Raw genomic sequence first — 12,097 nt, forward strand, 5'->3', positions numbered from 1 at the left:
AAAATTCATTAAACAAAATTCAGAGGAGTTTTGATGGCTCCCAGTGGCTGTTTGTGGTATGACGCCCTAAATAAAATCTCACAGGAAACCACAATTTTTTTTTTCATATCAATTCAAATTTGGAACATAACTTATTTAGACACAAGGCTTTAATTTTTATACAAATTTTTAGAGTAAAACCTGTTATGTAAAATAGATAATAAATAAATTAAAATAAAATTAAGATAGCACATTTATTTACAGTACATTTAAACTTCTATAACTGTTTGATACTTTAATTTTTTTGAAAAAATTCAACTTTAGCCAAAATCTGCTAATTTTCTTCTTTAAAAAAGAGACCAACCTTAGGTCTATATTCCAAAGTGTTCATAAAATACAACAATTTAAGTTTGGATAGTGCACTTTAATGCCTATTTAAAAAAATGGGGGGTGACAGTTAAGGGGTTAAATTATAAATGTAAATTATAAAAATTAAAACTTAAAAAAATAAAGGTAATAGAAATATAAAAACAAATAAGACAAAAGCACATAAATTTATTAAAACTCATACAAAAAAGTTAAATGAAACCTTAAAAGTTAAAAGCTAATTCAAATATGAATCAATACTATAATAGATCAAATTAAATTAACAAGAGAAAGATATCATGAAATACAATAAAACATAATAAATACAATATAAATATTAAACAAACAGAAAAAAATTCTGATGTTTCAATAAAAGAATGATAGTTCTTGGAAATCAACAGAGAACTTTCTAGAAAGGGTGAAAAGCTGGAGTTTCTGATTTCGTTTTTCATGAAAGAGTGAGATTTGATGCGGGTCCCTATCCTCTGCGACGTTTTCATTGGCTGGAGCAGAAGACTGGCGCGTTCGTTCGAGGAAGTTTACGCTGTCAGAACGAGTTTTTCTTTGATGTTAAATTACATGTGATATTTCTTTACAGCCATCTGTGATGTCAATATAATTACACGGGAAAAGCGACCGATTTATATATGGATATGGATTTTTTTTGTCAGTCTGTAACGTTAACTCGGCCAAGTTCAGTCTGTGTGTTGTATGCAGCAGTCTGAGTCTGGCCTGATCATGGAGAGCAGGAGCAGTCGGTTTCCTTTCCCTTTCCAGCCCTACACCATCCAGGAGAGCTTCATGGAGGCCCTTTACACTGCTCTGGATCAGGGGAAAGTCGGTATATTCGAGAGTCCCACTGGCACGGTCAGTCTACGCTTCATCTCGCTTTCTCAGGTGAGAGGACGGTGGATGTTTGAGCTGTCGTGTGTTTTATCCTGCAGGGAAAGTCTCTGAGTCTGATATGTGGTGCACTGACATGGCTGAGGGACTACGAGGAGCAGAAGAAACTGGAGGCTGCTAGACTTCTGGATGGACCGGAGAAGAAGTGTGATGCTGTGAAGGAGGAGAACAGCACCAGCCAACCATCAGAGCCAGACTGGGTGTCTGAGTTTGTGCAGAAGAAAGCAGAGAGAGACATGGTGAACAAGTTAAAGGTATGAGAATCATGTGCCTTTTACTGTTCATCAGATCAAGTCGTGTGTTTCTAAGCAGGATTTTCAACCTGGGGCATAGGTAGTGCAAGAAAAGTGATAAAAGTGGAAACCTACAATAAATACAAATAAATAAAATGAATTTCTATATTAAAATAAACAAAAATGCTTAAAAAAAAATAATATAAACTAATAAATAATACATCTAACAGTAGTGAGCAGAAAATTGTAATAATGTAAAAAAATAAATTAAAAAAATCCAAATAATATTTTATTTCATTTTATTTTAGAAATATGGTCTTTACAAAGACGAAAATTACAAATAAATTAAAAATAAATAAATAAATAATTTGGTTAAAAATGTTTTAAAACACAAAAAATCTAATAAATAAATATTACATCTAGCTGTATAGTACTATAGAAAGTAGAAAAATGTAATAATGCAATTAAAAAAAAACTAAATATTTTACAAATACTATTTAATTTAATTATTTATAAATTGTGTCTTTATATATATATTAAAATATCAAGCTCCTTTTTAAATTTTAGGATGGGGGTCCTTTGCACTAGGATTATCATATATTTATAATATTTATAAAAAGTGGAAACCCCTGTCTAAGTGGTTTAGAAAAAAATCATGCTTGTCCTCAATTTCATTCAGGATGAAGAGCTGAAACGGAAGAAGCGAGAGGAAAGATTGGAGATGATCCGTCACAATGCCCAGCTCAGATATGCCATGAAGAGAAAAGTGAGTGCATGAGCAGTGGAATCTGGGATTTTTAAATCAGTGATACCTGGAAATAAACAAGGTTTTATGATTTAGAAACATTTAAAATAAGATACAAAATGAAGAAAGAATATTGTGTGGATTTGTGTGTCTAGGAGCTGTGTGGATCTGCTATTCTAGGAGCTCATGCAGACATTGCATTTACCCAGTAAAGTATCAGGTTGCTTATTTTACTTTTAACAGGCCAGCGAAGATGATGAGGCTGTGAAATTACTGCAGCTGAGCAGAGAGGGGGCGGAGTCAGAGACACTCAATCCAGAGGAGGAGGGGCTTATTGTAGCAGAATATGAGAGTGATGATGAAGCCACGCCCAAGAGCAGGTATTGATTGTGCATGAGTTTGTGTGTCTTTTCCAGCCTTGATTTCTCATAGGGTTTTCTCCACAGGGTGTGTGATGAGGACGATGATGAAGATCTAGAGGAGGATCATGTCACTAAGGTGCATGTTTAAACTTTCCACCCTGCATTAGTGAACAAGGTGTTTGTGCATGTTTAACAATGTTTTTTTTTTTTTTACATCTTTAGATTTATTACTGTAGCCGAACTCACTCTCAGCTGGCTCAGTTTGTGCACGAGGTGCAGAAGAGTCCATACGGGGCTGCTGTTCGCTTGGTTAACCTGGGCTCCAGACAGGTAAAGATGCCCACTGAATTGTTATTGTAATTCTTTTATCACTATTAATTAAAAACATTTTAATAATAACTATGCATATACCACAGTTTAAAAGTTTGGGGTCTTTTAATGTTTCTGAAATTAGACTCTTAGACTCAACAAGACTGCGCTTATTTAATCAAAAATACAGTAAGAACAGTAATATTGTTTAATATTATTAAACTACAAAAAAATAAAAGGTTTTCTATTGTAATATATTTTAAAAGCTGAATTTTCAGCATCATTACTCCAGTCTTCAGTGTCACAGGATCCTTCAGAAATCATTCTGATATGCTGATTTGCTGCTCAAGAAAAATGTATTATTATTATCAATGTTGAAAACAGTTGTGCTAATTAATAGTTTTATGGAAACTTTTTTTTTTTTTTTAGGATTTTTTGATAAATAGAAAGTTTAAAAGAACAGCGTTTATTTGAAAAATAAATATTTTGTAGCATTAAAAAAAATGCATCCTTGCTGAAAAAAAGTATTAATTTCTTACTGAGCCCAAACTTTTCAACAGTAGTATATAATGATATGATATTTTATATGATATAAAACAATTTTATCATGAGTGTCTATAACAAGAATTATACTTTTACATGTTTTAAAATTGTAGATTTTTGTAGAAAATGAGTGCTGCCACAATGCTAGGCCAATTTTCAACAATGAATTATTATGCATCCATAAAGGGGCAATTAGATGATGTATCATTTTGTCATTTATAGAACCTGTGCATTAATCCAGAGGTCGTCCGGCTCGGAAACGTCCAAATGATGAACGACCGCTGTTTAGAAATGCAGAAAAACAAACACGGTCAGAAACGTCAACACAGTCTCTGCCAATTCTTAATTAAAACGACCCAATGATTACATAATGACATGAGCTCAATGTTGGAGTTTTGACCTCCATCTGCAGAGAAACAAGAAAAGGCGTCAGACTCTGAGACGAAACGTCGCCGCGGTGTTGCCAAGGCAACTTGTCCCTTCTCGGGTTTTGAAAATTTGATGGCGATGAGGGACGAGGTGCTGGTAAAGGTGCGAGATGTGGAGCAGCTCCTGCAGCACGGCCGGGAGACACACACGTGTCCTTACTACAGCACACGAATGGCCATACCTGCAGCACAGGTACACACACGCCTCATGCAACACACTCTCACTCATATACAACCTTGTGCATTCAATCTCTTCTCTCTTTCTCAGGTGGTGGTGTTGCCGTATCAGTCGCTGCTCCATGCTTCCACCCGTAAAGCATCTGGGATCAAACTAAAGGATCAGATTGTGATTATAGATGAGGCTCATAATCTGACTGACACCATCTCAGCCATACACAGTGCAGAAATCAGCGGAGCACAGGTGCACGGACACACAGACTCACTGATCAGATCTAGTGTAGTCTGATCAGACTAGTTAACTGATGTGTGTTTGTTATGTTTCAGTTCTGCAGGGCTCATTCACAGCTCTCTCAGTACTGTGAGCGCTACAGGTAAAAACACACATTTCAAACAGTCTGTACATCGAATTTAGGGTAAAGTTTATTATTTACTCACCCTCAAGTTGTTCCAAACCCTTATGACTTTCTTATTCTGTGGAACACTAAAGGAGAACTTTTGCAGAATGTTCACACAATGAAAATAAATCGATCTGATGAAAGTCTCTTGTGCTACCGAAGCTTGTTTTAAAAATGCATTCAAAACAGTAATATTGTGAAATATCATTACAATTTAAAATAACTATTTTTTTGTTGTAATATATTTTAAAATCAAATTTTTTCCTGTGATGTAAAGCTGAATTGTCAGCATTATTACTCCAGTCTTCAGTGTCACATGATCCTTCAGAAATCATACTAAGATGCTGATTTGCTGCTCAAGAAACATTTATTATTATTATGCTGTCGAGCGTGAAAAGAGGAAAAACATAAAAGTTCATTCAAAGTGAAATTTAAGTCTGCTAGCTACTTAAAGTAATGTTTTTAGACATTAGGTCATATTATCATTGGGATTTCATGTAAATATCAGTGTTTTTTGGTTGCAGAAGTCGACTGAAGGCCAAAAATCTGATGTACATTAAACAGATCCTCTTTGTGCTGGAGGGCCTTGTGCGCACACTTGGAGGTCAGATGTGTGATATATTGTTTTGTTTGTGTATTTTATCTTGTTCCATCTCATTTTATCTAGCTGATTTATTGCTGTGGTTTCCTGTAAACAGGTAAAGTGGGTCAGAATCCGAACACTCAGTCCTGCCAACCAGGTAAACAAACACAACCCGCACGAAAAGTTCATCCTAAGTGTTTTTTTTTTTTTCTTTATGAAGTTCTTTTGATTTTGAATTTTTAACACAACAGGAAGCGAGCTGCTGACTATCAACGATTTCCTATTCAAGGCTCAAGTTGATAACATAAACCTTTTTAAGGTACTACAGACTCCATATTATTTATATATTATTATATTTATTAATATTTTTTAATTAGCTTTTATTTTTATAACTTAATATTTCAGTTGAATTCAATTTTTATTTTTTTGTTTAATATTTCTATTTAGCTTGAATTTATTTTAGTTCAGTTTTAGTTTTAGCAATTTTAGTAATTCAACTTATTTTATTTCAGATAGCGAGCAGTGCAACATTTCTCATTCTCATTTGGGTTTTTTAAGTTTTTGTTTTTCATGTAATATTTGTATTTTATTTTATTTCAGCTTTATTTCAATTAACAAAAAATATTTTTTATAGTTTTCGTTTTTGTTGACAATAACAACACTGCACCAACTTCACTTACTACTATTCTTAATTATTATAATATATATTATATATATATATATATATATATATATATATATATTTTTTTTTTTTTTTTTTTTTTTAAATACTATACAGTATAATTTACTATTATATTATTATTTTTATATTTTTATTTTTCAGTTGAATTTTTTTTAAATTCTTTTTTAGTTTTTAAAATGCACAATTAACTTTAATTAATTTTTTATTTCAGTTTTAGTAATTTATCTAAAACTTATTTCAGACAGCTACCAATGTAGCATTCTCATTTGGGTTTTATATATACAGTTAGTATATATGTTAATACATTTATTAGTATGTATATTAGTATTAATTATAATTAAAATGCATTATTATTATTATTATTGTTTTTTGTCGAATTTGACATTGGTAGAGTTCTTAATGTGGATTAATCTGTCTTTTGAAGTTCAGAAATATTTCGAGAAGAGCATGATCAGCCATAAGGTGAGTATGAGAACACATTTATGACTCTATTTAAAAAAAATTCACACAAACACACACTGATGATCCGTGTCTCGTGTGTAGCTGTGTGGATTTGTGGAGAAATACGAAGGCAGTGGTGTAAACACACACTCCGGATCTAAGAACAAAGAGAACCGTCGCACAGAAGGACTCGGACGCTTCCTGCAGACGCTTCAGAACAAACCTACAGGTACAGTCCGGTCTCAGTCAGCATGTACTTCCTCATTCGCCCTGGTTTTACACAGAGAAGCAGTCAGTGTGGATTTGATGTTCTAGATGTTTCAGAGCAGCAGATGGCAGTAGAAGACAAACCAATCATGGCTTCTCCAATGATGCTGGTTGAAAGTTTCCTGTTTGCCCTCACTAACTCCAACAAAGATGGACGAGTCATGATACAAAGGCAGGGTTAGTGAGGATTCTATCACATGCACAGAGATAAACATGAAACTGTCCTCTCACACATAGTTCTCCGTTCTTCCTCCAGAATGTCTTTCTCAGAGCAGTCTGAAGTTTCTCTTGCTGAACGCCGCAGTCCACTTCGCACAGATCGTCCAGGAGTGCAGGGCCGTGATCATCGCCGGGGGAACCATGCAGCCCGTCAGCTCTCACACACACACACACACACACACACACACAAACTTCACAGGCATTATTGGACACAGTGACACAGCTGTCTCAGTTATATAACCTTAAACGGACATTTTAAAGACTTTCAGAGTGTAGAATAGCGTGCTGAGAGCAAGACTGATTTTGTGTTTATGCTTTGCAGGTTGCTGATTTTAAAGAGCAGCTTCTATTTTCCGCCGGGGTCACAGAAGACCGTATTTTAGAGTTCTCATGTGGTGAGTTTACGTTATTGCGCATATTTCATCTTGCAGTTCATCTTTTGCAGTATTGCTGATTGTGTGTGTAACTCTTGCATAATGGCTTCAGGTCACGTCATACCCCCTGTGAACATCCTACCCATAGTCCTTAGCGCGGGCCCCTCAGGACAACAGTTGGAGTTCACTTTTCAAACTAGAGACACACCACAGATGGTAAAACTTACAAGAGCAAATTAAAACTACCACAGATGGTTGCATGCAAACACAACATTATGGCTACAAAGTATCATCAGTTGTACACTTACAATTTATATCTTAAAAAGTCTTAATTTGTCATTAAAAGGCCTTAAAAGCTCTTAAATTGGAGCAGAAAGTCTTAAATTCATAGTCATGGCATTAAATGTTGCATTCACTACAATTTTTGTCTTGTTTTCCAGTTCAAATATCTAAACATCTTTAAATCAAGATACATTTATTTGAAATGCAAAATGAAGATATAAAGTCAAACTGAAATTGAAAAGAGTGATTTGAAGTTGTAATAATATTTCACAATATTACTGTTTTTACTGTATTTTGATCAAATAAATGCAGCCTTGGTGAGCATAAGAGACTTCTTTCAAAAAAGATTTGAAAGTAGATTAGAAAAAAAATGTAAATAACCCCAAAATATGTTCTGCATGATCTTCATATCTGTTCTCTATATCAGATGGAGGAGACGGGCCGTGTTCTCTCAAACCTTTGTAACATAGTGCCGGGGGGCGTGGTCTGTTTCTTCCCCTCCTACGAATATGAGAAGAGGATTCTGGGACACTGGGAGAGTACTGGCATCCTTCAGCGGCTCCAGTCCAAGAAGAAGGTACACAAACGCCGGTACTATCATGTCAAGTCAGTTTATACTCAAATTAAGAGGCTCTTTGTGTGTTTCAGATTTTCCAGGAGCCCAAAAAAGCCAGTCAGGTTGAGCAAGTGCTCAGTGACTATTCCAAGTGTATACAGGTGTGTTTGTGAATATTACTATACTAAAAAGTAAATTAGAGCAGGTCTGGCTGTTTATATCTACAGTTAATGACATGTTATGGTTTGTTACGTTAATGCAGCGCTGCAGTAATGCCGGAAGTGGCCAGACAGGGGCGCTGCTATTCTCTGTAGTGGGAGGGAAAATGAGTGAAGGAATCAACTTCTCTGATGACCTGGGCAGGTAAAACTGTGTTCATTATAGCATGCCATGCTATTTTTACAGTATGTATACTGTAAGCAGTATGCATAAATACCACAAAATGTGCCATATACAATGAAGCACACTACTACATGACAACAATATAGGATGTTTTATTGCATATATAATACTATTATTTTTATTAATTGAAACTATTTAAAAATATATATATATTTATACTAATTTCAATTAATTATATGAAAATTATCTCGAGTGGTTGCAACATTTCCATTTTTTGTTTAAGCTGAAATACTAAAATTACTAAAACTAAAAAAACAAACAATGAAAATAACGGAACTAAAACTAAAATAAAAACTACAAAAAATAAAACCCGTCAATCAAAAAACGGTAACACTTTACATTAAGGTTCATTAGTTAAATACTTTAGTTAACTAAGAATGAACAATACTTCTACAGCATTTATTAATCTTAGTTAATGTTGATTTCAACATTTACTAAAGCATTATTGAAATCAAAATTTGTGCTTGTTAACATTAGATAATGCAGTATGAATTAACAGTGAACTGTATTTTCATTAATTAACTAACAAAGATGAATAAATACCGTAATGAATGTATTGTTCATGTTAATGAATACATTAACTAATTGAAACGTATTGTAAAGTGTTACCAAATAACCCAACAAAATGACTAAAATTTAAACCAAGATAAAATTTAAAATTATTTTTTTAAATTCATAATATAGTAATGATACTAAAATTTTAAAATGGAGCTTATTTTATATCAATTTAATTCAGCGTTTTAGTATTTTTGTTTGTTCTAAGTACTAACATGAAAAAAAAATAATGAAAATAAACTAAAATTTAAATAAAAATTAAAATGGAAAAAAAACTAAAACTAACTAAAATAAATGGATATTATAAAACTACTACTAATATTACTAAATACTATATTAATTATACTAAAATAATGCAGTTTTTTTTATACATTTAGTGCATTCTGCACAGCATGTAATAGGGTATTATTTTGAATCATTTTGCATGTGTGCTTTTGTTTAGATGTATTGTTATGGTCGGAATGCCGTATCCCAACATAAAGTCACCAGAGCTTCAGGAGAAGATGGCTTACCTGGACAAGCACATGGTGAGACTTAATAAAGGATGGTGCATATGGGACAAACCTGCCGTTTCTAACTCTCTCCCATCTGTTTCAGCCTCACATTGGTGGTAAAAGTCCTGGGAAGGCACTGATTGAGAATCTGTGCATGAAAGCTGTCAATCAATCTATTGGTAGGTGGAGCCAGTACTCCTGTAGTTCAGTGCTGTGTTTAACAAAAAGTAAACAAATGCAGATTGTCTGATTTTAGAATGGCATACTAGTAAAGTTCATCTATTATTTATTCTTTATAAGACTAGTATGCAATCTGCTTTCTAACAGACTTTGAGATGTGTAATAGTGGAGTAAATCTCAGTTTCTCACTGTTTTGGCCTCTTCACCGCACACAGGTCGTGCGATCCGTCACCGTGGTGATTATGCATGTATTGTGCTGTGTGACCACCGGTACGCCCGATCAGGCACGCTGCAGAAACTTCCAGAATGGATTCGATCCAGCACGCACACGCACACAACATTTGGTCCCGCCTTCGCCAGCGTCAGGAGGGTAAGCGTACTGTGCAGTATGAATTATGTACTGCCTACTTTTTTTTAAAACTGTACATGAAACAGCATGCCACACTTTCAAACAGTAGTACTGTGGTCAAATGATTTTTTATGTTTATACAGCAAGTGTCCTGTTATATCAGAAATGAATATTTGGCATTTTCAATCCAGTTTTTGTTAAAATGTCTTAATACTTGAAAATTTAACTCAATAAAATTCAAATTGCAGTTGATATCACTTCCAGCTCATTCAGTGGAGATGGAAGGTCAAGTCAAGCACATTGCATTGTGGGATACCATGTGCTCTGCTGTACACTGTAGTTCATCCAGGAATTCTATGCATACTATGTACATTATGCATCAAGGATGGGATTTTTCCATATTTACAGTATATGGATTTTCGTATTTTTTTTATATGAATTTTTGTATTTTGTAAATGGTTTTCCGTGAAAATAAACAACATTTGTAATCAAAGAAATAAAGATAGTCATAACTATTAATACTGTAATTTTTCTGTTCTGTAAAATAAAAAAACACTTAATAAGAATAATAATTATTTTAAACAACAACAGAAAAATTTAAATGCTAATATTTATGATAGTCGTTATTTATTTTCTTTCAAATCTTTCAAATTATGGCAGAAAACCGCTTACAAAATACAAAAATTCAATAATGGAAAAATCAAATCCCTGATGCATACTGTATATAATGTGCATTTATTGATTTAATTTTTTACATGAAAAATTTATTTGATAAATTATTATATAATTTATCATTTAAAATGATCATAATTTTAATTTCTCTATCTTTAGCTGATCACTTGCCTGATGCAGTCAGCTTCATTTCTAAAATAATAGACAGGATGTCACTGTGATAGACAGGAGCATGTGAAGTGTGAGTGAGAGCTTGTGTGCGTGTCTTTTAATGAGACAGACGTTCTCCAGCTGTGCTCTCTGTAAGCAGGTCTGTTCTAATGACAGGAAGTGAAGGATGACAGGATGAGGATGATTTGTTAGCCATATGCTCCCTGTCTGATCCTGTATTTGATTCTGCAGTTCTTCCTGGAGAAGCGACAGAGACCGCCGCTCTGAGGCTCAAATCGACAGGGCTGTGTACAAATACTACAGTGTGTCCTGCATTATGGATGTTTGTTTGACTACACTGGCCTTGTGAATTATTGAAGCGGAGTTCTGCTGCCTCTGTCCTCAGGTTCTGTGTTTCAGCATGTGTTTTTTGGTTCGGTTCTTGACTTTTGTTAAATTAAAGCTGACTGTTTACAAGATGATTGGTTTCTGTGTTTGTAATGCAAAACGTGAAGCCAAAAGACTTGCTCGGAAGGGCTACAACAATCATAGTAGATTAGAGTTTATTGTCTGTACTAAAGCTACTAATACCAGAGATGTTTTAGAGCATGTAAAACACAAAATATATATAAAAAAATACATCATATTTTCAAAATCTTTTCTTCCTTAATGGAACATTAGTTATTTCACCATGAACTTGTCACATTATTTTGAATGTGCATGAGTAGTGAAAAATTTTCATTAAAAAGTGCAATTAATTATTAAAGTCAACATAAAACAACCATAATGTGAGATTTAAAGTGGGTAACGTGAACCAAGCACTTGTGTGGATGAGATGACATCAGATTTTGATGGAAGATTACATGCATCTTGAAATTTTTAATAAATCATGCATAAATGATCAGAGTATGCAGACAGGCTGAATTTAGAGTCATGTTGACTTTTGCAATCCAAATTTTTGTTAAAATGTCTTAGCTTTTGTTATGTCTGAACTTCCAGTTCATTCATCATAGTGGAAATGGAAGGTCTAGTCAAGCACATTGCATTGTGGGATAGCTGCATACCGTAGCTCATCTAGGAATTCTATGCACATTATGTACAGTATGCATCAGGGATGGGATTTTTCCATATTTATATGGATTTTTGTATTTTTTTTAATGATATTTTGCCAAATTAAAGCTCTATTATTTAACATTTGAAAGCCAAGAAAATAAGAAATAATACTATTATTTATTAATACTGTAATTTTTTATTGTTCTGTAAAATTTACTTGATATAGATTTGTTTTTATTTTACAATATAATACTATTATTGTAGTATTATATAATATATAATATTATAAAAAACATTAGTTACATTTGCTTGAAAGATTACATTTTCAAAATTTTGAAATAATTTGCACTGATGAATCAAGCACAGATGAACAAAATGTGAATGAAGAATGTAAA

The 12,097-nt window shown here is 33.5% G+C and overlaps 1 protein-coding gene across 2 annotated transcripts; it reads left to right on the forward strand.

The window, feature by feature from the left end:
- The first annotated feature begins 755 nt into the window (after positions 1 to 755).
- LOC109105665 (DEAD/H (Asp-Glu-Ala-Asp/His) box helicase 11) lies at positions 756 to 11,128 on the forward strand. Of its 2 annotated transcripts, none has more exons than XM_019118931.2 (26): positions 756 to 1,212; positions 1,290 to 1,502; positions 2,161 to 2,247; positions 2,470 to 2,606; positions 2,673 to 2,724; positions 2,811 to 2,918; positions 3,663 to 3,750; positions 3,853 to 4,061; positions 4,137 to 4,289; positions 4,373 to 4,419; positions 4,968 to 5,047; positions 5,142 to 5,183; positions 5,278 to 5,345; positions 6,132 to 6,170; positions 6,252 to 6,378; positions 6,474 to 6,593; positions 6,673 to 6,785; positions 6,958 to 7,030; positions 7,122 to 7,225; positions 7,719 to 7,868; positions 7,940 to 8,008; positions 8,110 to 8,210; positions 9,247 to 9,331; positions 9,402 to 9,477; positions 9,694 to 9,848; positions 10,902 to 11,128. In XM_019118931.2, exons 1-26 carry the CDS (start codon positions 1,057 to 1,059, stop codon positions 10,935 to 10,937), a joined length of 2,688 nt encoding a protein of 895 aa, XP_018974476.2. In that variant the 5' UTR covers positions 756 to 1,056; the 3' UTR covers positions 10,938 to 11,128. The 2 variants fall into 2 exon arrangements, with proteins under 2 accessions (XP_018974476.2, XP_018974475.2); XM_019118930.2 differs by having other exon boundaries at positions 760 to 1,212; positions 6,465 to 6,593.
- Positions 11,129 to 12,097: the final 969 nt, after the last annotated feature.

This window comes from Cyprinus carpio, chromosome A18, assembly GCF_018340385.1.
Source record: "Cyprinus carpio isolate SPL01 chromosome A18, ASM1834038v1, whole genome shotgun sequence".
Classification (NCBI taxonomy): Eukaryota; Metazoa; Chordata; class Actinopteri; order Cypriniformes; family Cyprinidae; genus Cyprinus; species Cyprinus carpio.

What these genes read in the sequence shown, in the direction of transcription:
- LOC109105665 (XM_019118930.2), top strand. Translation starts at nt 1,057, where the DNA reads ATGCAGCAGTCTGAGTCTGGCCTGATCATGGAGAGCAGGAGCAGTCGG. An exon ending in CAGTACTGTGAGCGCTACAG is followed by an intron (nt 4,420 to 4,967) that starts GTAAAAACACAC and finishes TTTTGGTTGCAG; the next exon opens with AAGTCGACTGAAGGCCAAAA. An exon ending in AGCTGTCAATCAATCTATTG is followed by an intron (nt 9,478 to 9,693) that starts GTAGGTGGAGCC and finishes CACCGCACACAG; the next exon opens with GTCGTGCGATCCGTCACCGT.